This window comes from Erithacus rubecula, assembly GCF_903797595.1.
Source record: "Erithacus rubecula genome assembly, chromosome: 3".
Taxonomy (NCBI): Eukaryota; Metazoa; Chordata; class Aves; order Passeriformes; family Muscicapidae; genus Erithacus; species Erithacus rubecula.
The window spans coordinates 5,191,775-5,210,480 of record NC_136689.1 but is presented as its reverse complement, the minus strand read 5'-3'; the positions used below and the strand labels follow the sequence as shown (position 1 = coordinate 5,210,480).

General features: G+C 42.8%; 1 protein-coding gene across 2 annotated transcripts in view; it reads left to right on the top strand.

Moving 5' to 3' along the window:
* Positions 1-18,706, top strand: part of ACVR2B (activin A receptor type 2B) — a 96,646-nt gene that overhangs the window by 30,624 nt on the left and 47,316 nt on the right. The window contains exon 1 of one of the 2 annotated variants that reach the window (XM_079302762.1): positions 8,820-8,881. The exons of the other annotated variant lie outside the window; for it this stretch is intronic. Within the exon in view, the coding sequence (XP_079158888.1) occupies positions 8,857-8,881 (25 nt within the window). The 5' untranslated portion in view covers positions 8,820-8,856. Of the gene's footprint in view, positions 1-8,819; positions 8,882-18,706 lie in introns of those variants that run through there. 2 annotated transcript variants of the gene reach the window in all.

Here is an 18,706-nt window from a genome sequence, read left to right as displayed (position 1 = left end):
GGGTCTGCAGCACTGGAAACTGTCTGATTTGATTTCTACCAGGCATGTTTGCCACACTTCTGGGGATGCTGTGTGTGCTTCCCTCTCCATCACTCGCTCATGCATGGAAAACCATCCTTTCTCCTTGGTGTGAGCACCATACAGGCTGTCCCTTGTGAAATGCTCTTTAATTATTTCTCCCTGTGCCTTCTCAATGGAGAGGTGGATCTGAACATCCCTGTCTGTGGTGGGCAGATCTCAGCAGGTTCTGGTTTTGAGTTTTTGCTATCTGCAGTCTTCTTCCTCGTGCTGGAGCAGCCTGTGAGGAAGCTACAGCAGTCTGCAAGCTGGAGTGTAGACTTTGAATTTTAAATGCTCTGAGCTGTTTTGTTTCTGTTTGGATTGCACCTACCACTTGTATCCCCTGCCAGGATAAATCACTCCTGAGGTGACCATGCATTTCCTGGGCAATACCATTAACTTGAGCAAGCAAAAGGATGAGCTGGCATGGAGCCCTGTGGTGTTGGGTGCTGATGATTGATCCTTTGATTCTGCAACCCAGGGAATGTTCCTCTTCCTTTTCCAGGGCTCCAACAAAAGCTGTGTGATTGTGGTGCCCAAAAAAGGATAATTAGATTTACTTTCTACCAGAAATAGAGGGTAGCATGGCAGAAGCATATGTCTTGATTCCTAAATGGGAAAAAAGAAAATATTTAGGAAGGAAAAGCAGTTCTGTGGCTAATTATTTTTAATTGTTGTCTTTTTTTTTTTTAAAAAGATCAAGATTGTTAGAGTGCTTCTTTCCTTCCAGAACATCTACAAGTGATCAGGCTACCAAACAGACTAATTAGATGTCAAATAGACTTCAGTTCTTAAATTGGTTTAGTTACACAATGCAAAACATCACATTGGGAAGCAGATGGCGTGTCATTTTTAATATGTCTTGTAACTTGCCTGAAACCACTTCAAAGTTTCCTTAAAGAAAATATTGTTGCTACTGACCAAAAGAGATGCCACTGAGCAGCAGCTCTCAGCATAAGAAGAAGATGTTGGGTCAGTGTCTTGCAAATATTGTCAGTGCCTTCAGTGGCTTAAAAACAGAGGTATCAATTTAAAGGGGTTTATATTCAGTGGATAAAGAGCTGGTGCTATCTTAGAAAGTTGGAATTCTTTAATTGGGATCCAACTGGACACCAGAAAAAATGAAGGCTGTGATATAATTAGTTTTGAAAAATTCTTTCTCTGTCCCCAGACTATATAGTTCAATTGGCAAGTCTGTAGGGCTGTGCCTTCCTTAGGAATGCCTGTGCTGCCCTGGAATCTAAATGATCCATTGAATAGGAATATGTGGAACAAGGAACACTGCAGCAGTGGGGGGAAGCCTCACCCTCACCCTCCCTTGCAAAAACATGAAAATGGCTCAATATCTTGTAACTTGAGTCATTACAGCATTAATAAAAACAGCATTAAGTGCTGCCAGGCTTTTCCATTACAACCTTAATTACAGAAAGAGTAGGAAATGAGTGTTTGGGTGAAAAACAGCTTTAGGATGGTGGTGGAGATTAAGCAATACCAAATTGGAAGGAGAGCTGTGCTCCAGTGATCAAAACTAGGTGATAACCTCAGCTATATTTCAAATCCATCCCCAAAGCTATGCTTCAGTGGCTTTGGAAGGGTTTTTGTTGCATGGGTAGAAAGGTCCATGAGATATTGACAATGGCAATGAAAATAAAGTCAGTAGTATGTGGAGGGATGAGATTTTTTTATTTAATAGGCTCTAATAGATATGAAAGGTCAGTTTAAGTGTCCTCAGATGATTTAATGCTTGAAGAAACACTTCTTTCCATTATAGATTTTACTAAATATTGTTAGGAGAGTATTGGTTTGGGTTGGGGTGAAAAATAGGAAATAAATCAGTGTAGCCAAAATAAGGAGGAGAATTTAATTTCTCTCTAATATTCTTCTTTCATACACAGCTATTTTTCTCTTATTTACTTAAAATGCCATTTTCTAAAGGAAAGTGATAAATGCAAAGAATTAGTTTGAAATTAGTATCTTAATGAGTTATGCAAACTTTTGGAAATATCTTCTAGCACAAAATAATAAAAAACCTAATAAAAAATAGAGGAATTTCCTCCCTCCCTTCCATCCCAAGTTCTTAAATGGCAGGAGCAGGGTAAGCTTTGCCATGGGGCATCCTCATATCAAGGATGCTTAATTGCCTCTGAGTCTACTAATCTAATATATGAACAAATACCAAACCCATTAATTGTGTTAATTTAAAACCCATTTCCACTCTTGGTTTTTTCTGTCTCTCCCTCCCCAAATCTCTTTACACATTCATCCTGTTGGTGACAGACCATCACCTGTGAAACTGGGTGATGCATTGACCTTTTTTGGGTTGGGAGGCTGTGAGTTTGCAGGGTGAGAGCTGCTTTAGGAGGAGTTTGGATGCCCTGGAGGTGGGGGATGCTTTTTGTTGAGATGAGGTGTGTTCTCTAAAACCTCTGTTGGATGTGGGACCTTTGGTCATCCCCATGCAGAAAGAGGAAAACCAGGCTGGATAACACCTTCCCTGGGAAGGGAAGAGGGGAGATGGCCCTTTTTGAGTTATATTCACACCCTTTAGTCTCCCTGCTGATAACAGAGTTTTTAATTAACCTCATTAATGTGGGTATGCAGGGTCTCAATCAATCTCTGGGCCGTGGTTCCCGAGGTTGTCTTGCTTGGGGACTCCCTGATAAGTGGGTTTGGCACCAGATCCTGCTGAAGATCTTTGTCTGTGATGCTAATTGCTTGTGTCATCCCTGTCCCTGCTGCCAGCTATGCAAGGTTCTGGAGGCTTTCCTGAGCAGCAGAGAGTTTCTTTGGAAAGAAAACAACCTTGACTGTACTTTGGATTGTTTTACATGGCAGCAATTGGCTTTCAGTGCTGCTTGGGGGCACTGGAGGCAGTGGCAGAAGTTTGGAGAGGAAGCCCATGTGGATTTAGTGGGGAGCTGGGGAGTTTGGAAGATACTTCTCTCTTTTGGGTTCCTTAGAAAAATCTGTTTCTAAAATAAATTAAAAAAGCAAACCCAAGACGTAAATCCAAAGAAGTAATGAGCAGGATTGCTTGCCCTTGGTCCTTTGTGGCTTCCCCAAAATGGGAGTGTATGACAGCATGGAGCTGCATCAAGGTCATGAAGTTTTGCAGAACAGCAACCAGGTGGAAGAGAAGGAAAAGGTGAAGCAAAAAGACTGGAATTAGTTCATTTTTTGGTGGAAAATGCCATCCATGGTGTTTTTGTTGCACGCTGCTTTCTGTTGAGTGCAAATCACATCATAATATTTTATTCACCTCTTGGAATTATTTTGTTTTTAGTGCCTGATTGGTTTTATCCAATGTGGGTCCACCCACATTTTTACTAAGGATTTACACATCTTGGAGAGCACCTTTTAATAATATTGGCAATGAATCAATGGACTTGCTTTTATTTGCTGTTTCCCTAGACCCTACATAGACAGTCTATGCATCAATACCTTCAAAATCCTCATCCCCTGAATTATAGTTTTGAGAATTTGGATCTGATAGGTTTTGATCCATTCAGTTCTCTTTTTTTAAGGGCAGAGCAAAACTGGGAACTTAATTTTTTTCACAAGGGGGTTATGGAAAATGTCAGCACAATCATGTTTTTTTACCTCATTGTGGGACTAAAGATGTCAGAGCATTTAAGATAAATATGGAGGGCAGGGGCAGGTGGGTTCTGGGGGCCTTTGCTGATGGATGTGGGTATTTTCTCACTTTCCTGGTGGCATTGGATTATTGCCTTTGTGTGACTCTGGAATAGGAAAAGGTGCTGGAGAGGAAGCAAGGGGCATCTCCATTGCCCATCTCAAATGCTGAACCCTACTCTGCTTGTTATTCTAATTACAGATGTTTTAATTTGCTGTTTGTTTGCATGAAGGGTCAACTCTCACAGTAGCCTCTTGACCATACACTCAAATGAACAAGAACCACCCCAAAAATCTTTCATTCTCCAAGCTGTCTTCAATAAAACTAATATCTGTTTATGCCATATCAAAAAAAAAAAAATCCACCCTTTTAGCAGCCTCCCATGGTGGGGAGAATGGGAAGGTTCCCTAACCATTTCCCCCATTTATTTTCCATAAAATGTGAGGATTTTGAACAGAAAACCTGACAAGTTGTTTCCTATCATGCATTGCAATTATCTATTATAATAGGGAATAAAGGATTAATTAGTTTTCAAGCTGCAGATATGATTTAATTAGTTCTCAAGCTGTATCTGAAACACCTGTCTTGGCAAAATCAAAGTGTTTTCATTTCAGGGGGGAAATAGGGGAGTGGGAGGGAAGGAGGGGGTCTCTGATGTTTGCTGACCTGTGGGGTTGTTTCTCCATTTTATTTTCCACTCTTATTGGGGTGTGATGTGTTTTTTAAATGCCAAATTTGTGTGTTTAATTGTTCTCATGTGCACACACTTGCTCAGGACACATCATTGCCAGTTCCTGCCACTCTCCCCCAAAATCAAAGAAATTTTGAGTATTCTCTATACAATGCAGGTTCTGTCTCCAGAGAGGGAAGGACCAAAACCCCAGGAGAAGCTGCTCTGCCTGGGAGTGAAACTACAGCCTCTCTACTGCCTTTCCCTTCCAAAACAATCATAATAGTTATAATAATAATAGTAGTAATAATAACAACACAACAATAACAACATCAACCACAACAATAACAATAATAAAGGACATATTGTAATATATAGCATATATTGCATCTATATTACATATTTTTATTTAGTGCTTGTAATCATTATTTTTATGAATATTATAATCAATATTATCATCAAAATCTGCAAGAAATTAAGCTGGTTCTTTCTATCTTCTGTCACAAAACCGTATTTCAGAATCACTCTCTCCTGTCACAAAACCATAATTCAGAGTCACTCCCATCACAAAACCACATTTCAGAGTCACTCCCTCTGAAGAGGTGTGCAAAGCAATGAGAGTTTTCCTCTTTGGAGGTGAGGAAAACAAACCATTTCTGAAAAAAAAATCTGCTTTTTTTTTTTTTTTATTTTGTTTTTTCTTTTTTTTTCAGTATCTGTTTTTCTTGGCACACACATTTTTTTCTCTCCATCCTCCTTTCTCCCCCCAACACTTTTCCTTTGACTCTAGCCTGGGGAGCAGCTCTCCCCCCAGGCAGGGTGCAGTGTGCTTCCCTCCTGTAGTAGTAGTAAAGGTCACACTTCCCTGCCGTGCTTTTTTGGCCAGGTTATTTTTAACTCAGATCAGCCCATCCCTGCTTCTCCCTCTCCCTTACACCACACTGCAGGGAGCAGAGCAGCAGCTCCACTTGAGTTTATTTTCTTGCTGTTACCATTATATTATTTATACATTTATTTTTGGGTCCTTTTTTCTCCCTCTATTTTTCCCCTCTATTTTTTGTTTTGTTTTTTTTCTCTGGAACCGCTGGAGCTCTGCGGTTGGGTTGTGCCTGGGTGCTCGCCAGCAGCTATAAATAGCCTTGTGTACAAGCAAGAAGTGCCTGAATGAGGTTGAGAGGCAGGAAAGGAAAAGCCCCTTTTGGCTTCCAGCTGGCTGCCAGCCAAGCAGAGCATTGCTTCAGCAGATGAGTGTTTGGAGGTAGCGTGGGAAGGAGAGAGCAGTGAGTAAGATGGTCTTTCTCTGGGTAGAGGTGTGTGTGGATGTCTCTGTGTGTGTGCCTTTTGTTGGGCTCTGGTTTTATGAATGATGCCTGCAGGCAGGGTGGCTGGGGATGCTCAGGGCAGCTTTGGTCCCCTGAGCCTTGGGAAGCAGGTGAGGATGCTCTGGAGGATCCCTGGGGAAGTGGTGCTGGGTTTGGAGTCAGGTAGGTTCTGGATGTGATTTTATACCTGCTTCTGACATCTGCATTTTTTTTTTCCAGTCTGGAAATGCTGCATTTGAACAGGGTTGTTGCACATGTGGATTTGTGTCCCAGCATTTGAAATGTGTGCTGCACATGTGGATGTGCATCCCAGCATCTGAACTGGGATGTTGCACAGGTGGATGGGTGTCCCAGTATTTGAACTGGGATGTTGCACAGGTGGATTTCTGTCCCAGTGTTTGAACTGGGATGTTGCACAGGTGGATGGGTGTCCCAGTATTTGAACTGGGGTGTTTCACAGCTGGATTTGTGTCCCAGTATTTGAACTGGGGTGTTGCACAGCTGGATTTGTGTCCCAGTGTTTGACCTGGGGTGTTGCACAGGTGGATTTCTGTCCCAGTGTTTGAACTGGGATGTTGCACAGGTGGATTTGTGTCCCAGCGTTTGACCTGGGATGTTGCACAGGTGGATTTGTGTCCCAGCATTTGAACTGGGATGTTGCACAGGTGGATTTGTGTCCCAGCGTTTGACCTGGGATGTTGCACAGGTGGATGGGTGTCCCAGTGTTTGACCTGGGGTGTTGCACAGGTGGATTTCTGTCCCAGTATTTGAACTGGGATGTTGCACAGCTGGATTTGTGTCCCAGTGTTTGACCTGGGGTGTTGCACAGGTGGATTTCTGTCCCAGTATTTGAACTGGGGTGTTGCACAGGTGGATTTGTGTCCCAGTATTTGACCTGGGGTGTTGCACAGCTGGATTTGTGTCCCAGTGTTTGACCTGGGGTGTTGCACAGGTGGATTTGTGTCCCAGTGTTTGACCTGGGGTGTTGCACAGCTGGATTTGTGTCCCAGTATTTGAACTGGGGTGTTGCACAGGTGGATTTGTGTCCCAGCTCCAGACCTTCACAGAACAGCTCAAGATCCTGGTGGGTTTTGGACTTCCAAGCTCAGGAATTGGAATGATCCCTCTGCAGCAGAAGGGATGGCACCACCATTGCTCCCTCCTCCCCCATCTCCTCTGGGGCTGAGCTGCTGGTTGGGTACCCCAAAATGCCCCCACAGCCCCAAACCTGCTCCTGAGGCTCTTCCTAACCAGGGAATGGTGAGGATTTCTTGAATTACTGTAGCACCTTAGGCAGCTGGGGCTGTGCAAACAGACCAGAGGAAAACACTCAAAATCAATGCCTCAGAAACACATTTTTACCCTCAGTGCATAGATAACTGATTTTTAATCAAAGGCTTTTTTTTTTAAAAAGAAGACTTTTCTCTTTAAAAGAAGAATTTTCTCTTTATATATATATTAAAGAAGCAAGTAAAAAGTGCCTTTAAGTGCCTTATAGGAGCAAGGATTAAATGGCAGTTACTATTGAATTAAATGAGTTTTTGTCAGAATGCTTAGAAACACTTTTTCAATAAAGACTGAATTGCAATGGGGAAAACCTGAGTTCCCTCTGTCCAGTTCTTTCAGCTGCACTGAAAGGCTTTCTAGGGAGAAGCACTGCTCAGCCTGGACAGCATGCCAGGTTGGTGGGAGAATTTGAGGTCTTTGGCTTTCAGATTTAAGGCCAATAAAACCACCACAAAATTTCCTTTTTGGAATTTGCTGATTTTTAATCTGAAGCTTGACTATTTCAGTGAGATATGAAATACTAAAACCAGGTGAGAAAAGTAGAAATTTAGGGAATTTTTCACTTTTCCCTCTCCTTATGATAATTTGTTTGCAAACTCAGTGAGAAACATTTTTACTAAAACAATACAACGTTTAAGAAGTGCAGTTAATTATTTACTCAGCTGGGTAAGATTTCCTTAAAACTTTCAACCTGATGAATTAGTACTGCAAAAAAAATGAGCAGGACATTAGGGATCAACTGATCTGCTGATGATAGCAGCACTGGATTTTAACAGTGATGATAATGAGGCAATGATTGCTTGTGTGGCAGGACAATAGAATCAGATGTTTATGGTCCCCTGTGCTGTGTCCTGATATGATTTAGCAGTTATTGTCACCAGAATAAACCCAGATCTTCCCCAAGGCACCTCAGAAAAGCTATACACTATGGTATTTGCTCTTTTAAATATTTTGGGGACTTACTTTCCTCTGCTACCCCCCCCCCGCTCCCTTTTTTTTTTCCTTTTTTTAGCTTCCTGTTAATAGTGTTGACCATCCTGCAGTGCAGGTAATTCTGTGTTAATTTAAAAAAAATAAATCAATCTCCCTCTTTCTGGTTTCATAGCTGTTCAAATGTTATAACTGCATTGTATTGCTAGATCATTTTTTCTTTTCCTTCTGTAATTGAATAGTCTCAAAATGCAGGAATGACACTATTTATTTGAACTCCTTAGAGTAAAATTAATAGGGCTATTTTAACGATTGGTCTTTTGTGTCATAGTCTTATTTTTCACTATCTGATTTATGTGGCTAGAGTAAAAGGACAAAAAAAAAAAAATCAGCCTCATTTGAATTGCTGATATTTCTTTTATAGGGGTTTAGGTTGGGATTTTGTAAATTCTGCTTTTGGAGCAGAACACAGCTCCAAGCAGGACATGAAACATGAAGTTTCTTTTGTGGTGTTGTGATGGGGGATGCTTTGATGCCCCACGGTGAAATGTAAGATGCTGCAAAATGCAGGATGGCTTGAGAGCCCCAGGGATGCTTTTTCCTCCCCTTAAAGGTGGCTGGATCAGAGCGAGACCCTCGGGAGGGAATGGAGCAGGGTGGGAGCTGCTGGCTGGAAATGCCATTGGGGGAATTTGAGCAGAGAAGGTGGGCAGAGCCCCTTCTCAAACTCGAGTGGAGGTTGAGCCCCCCAGCTCCTGGTGGGCAAGGTCCCCCTGGAGGCTCCAGGGTCGCTCTGGGATGGAGCCCAGACGTGCAGGGCTGCATTTCCACTTTGGGAAAGGGAACAATTTGTTCTGCACGGGCGGTGTTTGCTCACCCCGGTCAGAGATCAAACGTCAGGCTGAGCCGCGAGTTTGCAAGGGACACTTTGGAGAGGCTGCAAAGAAGAGGCCATGGGGACACCGCCTTCCCGACCAGGTTTGCTGCTCCTCCTGGGCTGAGTTCTCTCCCTGATGCCAGCTGCGGGGGTGGGGGAGGTACTCCAGAGGTGTGCTGCATTTATCTGTGCACACCCAGGATTTGGCTGGGGGCACTGTGTTGGAGCTGGGAATTAATGCCTGGCCAAATGTGTCTGTGCAGGGGGACTTGTGGTGCCAAGACAACGGGCTGGCTCAGACCCCAGGAATGGGGCAGGGGCTGCGTGTCCCTGGCAGTGCTAAGGGTGGGTGATCCTCCAACCCAGCTTGGGTGATTCTCAACCCAGCTTGGGTGATCCTCAAACCCAGCTTTTCTCTGCCTTTTCTTCTCACCCCCTCTCTTAGCAGAAGTATGAAGTCCCACTCTTTGTTTTGCGGTGAGCAGCTCTGCTTTGATATAATCCATTTAAAACACCCAAAGTTCCTTTTTTTTCACCCCTTTGCCTTAGACATGAGTGGAAGCAGATATCATCAGTGGTTCTGTCCCTTTCCTGCCCTTCCCTGGTGTGGAGGGGTGCAAAGGGACTGGCCCCTGGCATCACTGTCCTGCTGAGCCACAGCCACAGGTGGCTCCTCACCTTTATGGCAACAAGAACTTGCTATCCAGAGGGACTCTTATCTCTGTGATAAAATCCTGTTTATGTGGGGGGTTTTACTGCTGTATGTTTTTTGTTGTTGTTGTTGTTTTGTTTTGCTTAGTTTTTTTTTGTTTGTTTGCATTTTTGTTTGCTTTTTTTTTTTTTTTTTTTTTTTTTTTTTTTTTTTTTTTTTTTTAATAAATAGCCTTATTATAGTCACAACTCTGAAAAAGTTAAACCATCCAGCTGTGAGCAGCCTGAGCCAAGAGAGGCTTTTTGCTGCCTGGGAGCTCCCTCTGCTCAGTGGCCTTGGCTTGTTTGTGGAACCAGGGCTGATAGTGAAGTGCTGTCCCCTAATAAACCAGAGATAGCCACTAAGGAGATGTTAAGACCAGAAGGTGCCACATGAGAAACAAACACCCAAAGCACTTTGGGGGCTGCTGGCAATGATTGCCTTCCTGTGTGGACTTTGGCTGGTTCCTGGGTTGCACAGTTCATGGACCACATCAGGGTGTTAGGAAGTTACTGCTGTTTCTGGGGCCAAAGCTTTCTTTTTGCTAATTATGGCACAATGCCTCCACATCTTATAGTTTACTTTTTTTTTTTTTTTTTTTTTTTTTCCTAACTGTACTGATGCATTTAAGTTAAAACATGGCATCATAAGAGTTTCTATTTTTTCTCTAAGCACCTAAAGCTCATAGTTAGGAGCTGAAATCCTTCTGCTTAAGGTGGGGCAATGCACCCAAATTTCACCATTCCAGAAGGGATTTAGATCTCCTGGTGCAGCTTGGAAGGTGGTACATCAATGGTGAGGCACTGAAACCACACTGCTCCTTTGAATGACAGACAGAACAAAGTATGAGACTTCATGATTTAGCTCCTCTGCTAAGCCAGAAAAAAAAAGAGGAATGAAAAAATAAATTTGTTCCTCTTAGAAGACCATATTCAGAAATTTGTTTTATAGATGTTATAGCCATACTTGTGGGCCACTTTTGGTCCATCCTGTTGAGTAGAGGAAGGATGAGGCAGTCATCAGACATGTGGAAATGCCTGGATTGATCCCCTGCTCTCTTGCTCATTTTCCCTTGGATCCTCCATAAGTCATTTTGTCTTCCAGTGCCCCAACCCCATGCCTGTAAGCACAGAAAACACTTTCCAGCTGCACTGGGAGGCTGGAAGTGATGTGCCAGTGTTTGCAGGGTACTCAAATAATAGAAATAATAATTAAAAACTAATGCATTATTAATGGTTTATTAATAATAAATAACAAACACGAATGAATAATTATAAGGAAAATAAACACACAAATAGTTTAAGCAGCAGTTATGTACTCACCCAGCACGTGCCTTATGAAATTGTCTCCTGGTTATATGCAGGATAAATTGCCACTGTGATAATCCTACATGAGTATAAGGTGTCTTAGGAGATGAGGCTGCACGAGTTGAAGTTGGATTGAAGGACTTCAAGTGAGCCCAGTATGCAAAGAACAAGATGCATCATCCCCAATGAAAAGATTTCTTCTTTATTGCTACTGTTATGGACTTCTTATGTTTTCTTATGTGTCTGTATGGAAATTATGGAGAATTATGGAATATCCATGTCTGCATGGAAATTATGGAGAGGGGTTTGTGGGGTTATTTCAGCAGCAAAAGCAGCACTGGATACTTGCTCTGGTTGAACTTTGGGGTGTGAGACTGCATCTCAAAAACACAACTCTGTGCAAAGGAGCATGTTGGTGTGAGCAGTGTAATATGTGCAATTAGGAGAATGATGTAGGCACAGTGGCACGGAGGTAGAGGTTAAATCATTGTGGCCTAATGCAGATTGGCACTAAACCTTGCCAAATTAAATGTTCAACCTTTTCTCTGTCAGAGGTTGCATTAACCACCGGTGTAATTAAGAAAAAAACAGTAATTTTACTCTGAGAGAGAGTTCTGAGAGGTCTTGTGCCTTGGGTTGCAGGAGTGAATAGTGCAAATGTCTGTCAAATCCAAGTGTTCGTGCTAACAGGATTTTACCAAAAATGAGCCAGCAGGGAGAATTAATTCTAATGCTGAGCAGAAGCTCCTGCTGCAAAATGCCATGGCCTAAAGAAATGGAGAAGAATGGAGGGCTGAAAGGAAAGGTAAAAACAATCTTTTCATTAGTGAGGTGTTAATGATAATGAGCTGCTTGATGATTGCTTTAGCTGTACCTGATGGGTTTAGTGTGAGACCCCACCCTTTTCTGGTTTTCCCCATCAGAGAATATCTCTGAGTTAACAGGTTTTGTGCTGGGTCTTGCCTTTCTTCTGCCTGCCTCTTTCTAGCTGCTGGGAGTTCTGCCAGCTGCAAACTTGGTTCTAAATTTGTCTTTAATTTTATTGCATGTTTTTCTGTTTTCTCCACTGAAGGAGGAGAAGCCCTTCTCTAACTCTGCATTTAAAAGCAAGTGTAATGCAGAGGTAACAATGAATTACAGGAGATGAAAAATCAAATATCTGCTTACTCTTCCCTGTTTCTGTCCTGTTTTAACATGGAGGCAATTAGAAGGCTTGATTGCTCTGGTAAAAGTTTTTTTTAAGCAGTTGAGCCATTTAAACTCGATTTAATTTCTGGCTTGTTTTTTGGCATCATCGTTTTTTCACACCAATGAAATTTACTGATCTGGAGAGCTCTGGTATGGCAGGGTATCTTATGGTGGCCCAGAAACCTTAATTAGTTTTTATGTTCCTTATGATGGTGCTATTTTTTATTTTCTGGAAGCTCCTTTCTGCTGTAGCTGTTTGGTGTCACCTCAGCCAATTTCTCTGCAATGCTGGAAAGAAATGGTTTGGGTTTTGTTGGGTTGGGATGAGATGATGAGTTCCTGATCCTCTCTCTGCCCAGAGAGAAAACAGAGCTGTGCTACTTCAACTGGTACTTTCCATGGTGGGAAAGACACAAATGTGTGTGAGGACATGGAGGAGAACATCCACTCTGTTGTGGATATTCTGTTTCAGTGGGAGAAAACCCATTTCTGTGGGCTGGAGGGTCAGTGCAGACTCATCAGAGGTGACAATCTGACAATAAAAAAATCTGCAAGAAATCTGCAAGAGCACTGAGACTCCCAGGAGCCCTTGGCCACTGATAACCAAACCAGGCTCAGCAGCTGTGCTGCTCCTTTCATCCTCCCAAGATGACCCCAGTGCTGCCACAGAATCATGAAAAATTCCCCATTTAATGACACCAACAGCAGCAACAACCCGAGCTCTGCCTGGAACAGCCCCTGTGGGTGTTGTTTGACTCCACAGGCTGAAGGTGCTCCTTCAATGGATGCTGCATCATGGTTCTCTCTCACTAACTCAGGAGGGGTCAGCAGTTTTGTTTACAAGCCTCTGCTCCCCCCTTTAAGTCGTTTCTGACCAAAGGAAGTTTAAATGCTTGCATTGATTCCTGGCTCTGCTGTGCAAAATATCCACATGTGGCAAAGACATGGAGATTTTTCAAAGCAGGCTAAAGAATTTAAAGTGCTTTTAACATCTCCCAGGCCTTGGACCACTGCTTTTAAGCATCTGTGAGTAACAAATAGATTTAGAAGATAAAATGCTGGATGCTGCTAGTTGTCTCAGTGCATCCTTTGCTTATTTATTTTTTTGAAGAAAGCATGCTGACTAAATTTAGCCTTTGTAATGTTTAAAGATTCATATTCACAGATTTGGTCTTTCTAAAAAACATGTTGGGTTTTGTAAAGAGTGAGATGGCTTAGAAGAAGTAAGATTTCTGGAGACTTTGTCATAAGTTTCTTCCCTGTCACTGAATAAACGACCCAAAAATATAGTCCTTAACAATTTCATATGTGACACATGTAAGAAACTAAGATGCTTTCTAGTTTTCAAGTAAAAGCTTGAAAATAGCGAGGTGGGTTGTGGTTTTGATTTGTGGTTTGGGTTGGGTTTGGTTTTTTTTTTTTTTTGTAGAAACCCAAGTTTTTAAGAAAAGTTGTTAACTCTTTCCGCTTTTCTATGGACTTAAAAATGTTCCACGCTTGAATGTTTCCTTTGAATTTTTTTTTAAGCCTAATTTTGTATTTCATCAGATTGCCATATATTAAGATGGCCCAGTATTGGAGGAAAAACAAAAAAACCCACAGAATTTCAGCGTGAAACTATTTTATATGTCAGCTCTATTGGAGTTAATTGGCTCTTGTATCATGTTCATCTGCAGTGGCTCTACCAAAATAGCCTAGATGACTGCTCTGCTCCATCTGGTTATTATCCTGCTTGCTGTAATATCCCTGTGCCATGCTGCTGTGGCCAGTCGTGGCTGGGAAAACTCGCTGGAGATTCCCCAAGATCTGCTCTGTGAAACGTTACCAACTTGTCAGGGGCTCACTTGACACATTGAAAATCAGCCAAATGCTTTTTCCAAGCCAAAAAGTAGCCTGAGATGATGTCTATGCATCATACCAAAGAGCTCTTTTGAGTTCCTTAAGGTGCCTGACTCCAAATACTCCTCAGATTATTAATAGTGCCCTAATAAACCTGGAGAGTGATCCTATAAATTTCAACATGTTCGGGGTCAAACAGTGAAGTCAATATTAATTAATAGTCAAAAGCAGTGTTTTATTTCATGTAATCAGCCTCCTGACAGTCTGAGCAGTCCTGGAGGTTAGTTATGCTCAAAGAGTGGGAGCCATGCCAGGGTGTCCCAGGCTCTGTGGCTATAAAATACCAAATTATCTGGAGCTGTTGCTTGTAGTAGCTGAAGATTTAATGAATCTCCTGAAATGCTCTGTGCTCCTTCATGAGGGGTAGCATTAGTGATGTGCTGCTGGACCTCAAGGTGGTTTCTTTCCCTCTCCACCAAAGAAAAACAACACAAGAAATTTGCTTTATTGAAGGGTAGGAGAGGGGTGCAAAAACCCAGGGGCTGGGGTGACATTGGGTGCTTGGAAGCTTCAGTGGCTTCGTGGTGGCAGCTCCAAAGCAGGAATTTGCAGGGGAAAGGAAGGAGATGTGAAGGACCTCTGCACTAATAGCACAGATGGAAAAGAGAGAGGATCCATAGGAAGGGAAGGTGCAGATGTGGACCTGGCAGTTCATGGTTGGACTGAGCTTAGAAGTCCTTCCCAGTCTTAATAATTTTATAATTCTAAGTGGAATCCTGATGTCCCTGATGTCAGGTCTAGTGTAAATTAAATTGCTTCAAATTTGTTTAACATGCACTAGTGGGAGTATTTAAAGGTGTAAAATTCTGTTTTGAGGGAACTTTCATATTCCTGTGCTCAAAAGCCATTCCATTAATTTGTAGGACTGATTTATAGATTATTCTGCTTTTCAATAGCTGACCTGCTGTTCCTGGAAATTCCTCATGAACTCTTCTCCCTTGCCTGGCTGGTATTTGACATCTCACCTGATTGTGGCTGTGTAGAGTCACCCTTGGTGGACAAAGGTGTGTGATACCAACAGCCCATTGCAGGATGCTTGCCAACAGAAAGCTCATCTTGCCCACAAGCTCTGCCTTCACTCATTTTGATGCTACCTCTAAACTACCAGGTGCTGCAAATGCCACCCTCCACCCCCAAAAAGAACTGAGGGGGTAAGAACAAAAAGCAAAGGAATATTTGCCAGGCAGATGCACAGACTCCCCTTAGCTGAGGATATTTGACAGTGCAATGATGGATGCTCCATCCAGGTGTTTGTATTTTCCCCCCAGTCTGTTATTAGAATGAATTAAGATACATTTTGGCTACCAGCTCTCCCCCAAGCAACAGGCTGCTCATAAGTTATTTATGTGGGATGTGTCACCTGATTAATTATATTCCCATATAACCTGACAAGGCTGATGCAAAGTGTTCCCTGGCATGAGGAGGATTCATGTGATGGAGCCATTTGCTCATCTCCAAACCTGCACCATACTTCGTTCCTGGGGAAGAAAAATATGAAATATTTGCAGAGATTTGTGGGCAGCTAACCCAAGCAATGCTTCATTTTTGTGGAAAGAAAAAAAAAAAAAAAAAAAAAAAAAGAGATTTGTGGCCAGTGAAAGGTTTACTATTGAATTTTTAAAATATCATGTATACACACTTGCACACATAAATAGAATGCATGAATATAAAATAAACATATATTCACTGCCAGTGCTAGTTGGGGTACATTAGTGTTTTAATTCAATTTAAATACATTCTGCCTGCCATCCCTTGCAGCTGGAGCTGCAGTCTCCATGCTGCAGTATCTACAGTAAGTCCCTCAATATGGGGCAGCTGGGTGCAGAGTACAGTTGAGCATGTTGATTGTTCTGAAGCAAAACTTCCCTCTTTTTTCATTTGTTCTATTGTTGAAGCTGCTCAACTCACTCCAAGAACATGAAATTTTGACTGAAGTATCCCTATATCCCAGTTTTAATCCCTATTCAATGGAGCACATCTCATTATTCTTGTTTAGACCCAGCATATATTAACTTCTGTAAGCAAATATTAATTTCTATCTTTCATGTGGTCTGAATGCTCTGAATTGGTTGTTTTTAATGACATTAACCAAATGTCAGGCAGCCTTTGGGGGGAATGTGTGTAAAGGGAATGTAGCAGTGACATGCTCTTAGTCATTCACATTTTTACATCCTGATGAAAACAATGTTCCAGATTTTAGCTATTTTTCAAAAAAAACTCCAAATCCTTTGCTGTATCTTGAGCTTTCCTTCCATGAGCTCTTCCTATCCCAAGTGTTTCCTAGAGGAGGTGTTGGTGATGGCACTGCATCTCTGCCCCCTCTGTTTTCCTGCTCAGCCTTCTGACATTGGTGCCAGCTCAGCAGAGGGACTTTTTGAAGGTTTTGTGTTCCTGCTTTGCTCTGCCATCATCTTGGCCAGATGTTTTCTCCCGTCTGGGGTGGGTCAGCCCTCCTGCAGCCTGTCCAGCAAAGCTCTGGCTGATGGGGAATCCCAGAGCTGGTGCAATCCTGCAGATTTTACAGCTGCTGCCTTTCCCCACCTGCTTTTACTGATTAGCATTTTGACTCCATCCCTGGTTGGAATGGATTTTGTGCAGCTGAGGAGATAGACTGGGAAGCTCCACTCAAAGGTGCCTCATTGTCAGCTTCTCCTCTGCCACCCTGCCAGGAGTGTTTTCTGATTCTGGCTACATCTAATTTTTAGCCAAAAAACATCTGAGTTTTGAGTGTGTGCTATAAAGCACATCTCAAGGTTTTTTGGTCAGCAAAGCACATGTGAACTAAGCACTGAACAGCCCAGCATCACAGTGGGTTTCCTTTTAATGCCAACTAATCAAAATTATTTAGCTTGTTCCCTTCTTTCTACACTAATATAAAAGCAGAAGCAATAACCAGAGATCAACTAATTTACTGGGAGATGGGCTTTTGCAGTGTGGTTTTTTTTTCTTTTAATCCAAGGAGTCAAGGATTAGTTTTTGCTTCATTTAGGATGAAGGTGTGTTCCTATGGTGGGGGTTTAGATTTACCTGCAATCTGATATATCTTCTTATAAGAAAACAGGGTGCCTCCTCTCCCCTGTAGCATTTCTTACTCTGTTGTTTGCTTGTTTTCTTTAAATGTGTGCCTTCATAGAATCATAGAATGATTTGGGTTGGAAGGGATCTAAAAGATCATCTACTTCCAATAGCCTTGCCATGGATAGAGACACTTCTCACCAGATCAGGTTGCTTCCACAAAGCCTAGAAGTATGAGCACATTTTAGTTTCAGTTTAAACATGTGCTTGTGTGCTGCCTTGGCTAGAGGAGGATTAAGTCCTGAGCTGCCACTTTCCCTGAGAATTTGTCTAAAAAATTGTCACGAACCTCCAGCTTTTTTCAGCTACACCTGTGACATGAGTAAATAAACAGGTCAGTGCTTTTGTAAAGGACCAAAATTATATCCAGTAACCCTTGTTAATAAGACAGGGTGTTTTGGGTGAGACCATCCACCCATCTGGTATTGTTTTCACTGATATCACTGTGCCTGTATTTGAGTTTCTATTGCTGTGGCTACATCAGCCAGGGATAGCTCAGCCACAATGCTGGGGGAAGTGTGGGGTGATTAAATATCTGCTTTTCAAGCAAATTCCTCTCTTGTGGGATAGGTTTGAATGGATGGAGCCTGATTAATGCCCCCAGCTGAGTTTGGGCATTCATGCCTGAACTCCAAGTGTAATTTTCATGAGAGGGAGAGGCAAAAATGTCATGCCAGGAGCTGGTTTAACTGGTGAAGTGTTGGTGTTGAGTGAGAGGAAGGACATGGTGGGTGGGAGCATGGGGTGCTACCTTGGCTGTGCTTTGTTCTCCAGCTTGGCAAAGATGTTGTAGGCCTCAGCCATGAAAAAATAACACTTAAGTACATTGATATCTGGTCAGGTCTGAGTTTAAAGCTGTTTTTTTAAAGGATCTTGGACCTCCTGTGTGACTGTTGAGGTTAGGTGATACCTGCCCGGGCACATCCAAGTTTGCCAGCAGGTGCTGGAGTTTGGTCTTCTATATTCATCCTGCTTCTTTATCAGAGCTGAGAGGCTCTGGGTGGTTTGCTGAGATACCCCTTGTGCAAATGGGTTCCTCTGTGTTTCTAGGGGAGGCTGAGTGCACGTGCAGAGGGAGGATTTAATGCCAATGCATCCTCCATCAATATTTGCATGGAGTGGACACAGGGCTCACTGAACTCTCCAAATCTCTGCTCTGTGTGGCTGAATGATGGAGACAGTCTTGCCCTACTTTGGAGAGAGGAAGGGAATGTGTGAAGGGAAGCAGGAGCTGGAGTTGCTAGGGAAACACGAGCAGGGATGCTCACAGGCTCTCACCTGATCCCTGCCACAGCAGCTCCATGGAGCAGGTTCCCTTTCATGCAAGTTCCATGTGGCCTCCTGGGTGAATGCACGGTCACAAAAAGCTGCTGGAACTGCCCCAGGGCTTGAGGAGCAGCAGTGGTGCCCAGCAGGAGTCCCCCACAGATTTGGGGAACACACAATCAGCCCCCATCAGTGCTCTGGGGACAATCTACCCACTGGCATCACAGCTGCTCCCTGAGGGTTGTTCTGGGGAATGAAGCAAATGGGGATTTGCTCCTTCTGGGATCACTTCTGGGGAATATCCAATTCTCCCTCACTGAGAAGGAGTGCAGCAGGCTCAGTGATTTCTCCACTTATGCCCATATTGTGGGAGGTGGGGATGATGCTGGACCCACCTGGGGTGTCCCTGTTTTCATAATTTTGACTATTGTTGTTCCCATTTGTCTCTCTGGATCTCAAGTCGCTTTGCTGTTTGAATAATTAGTGCCAGGCCATGTACC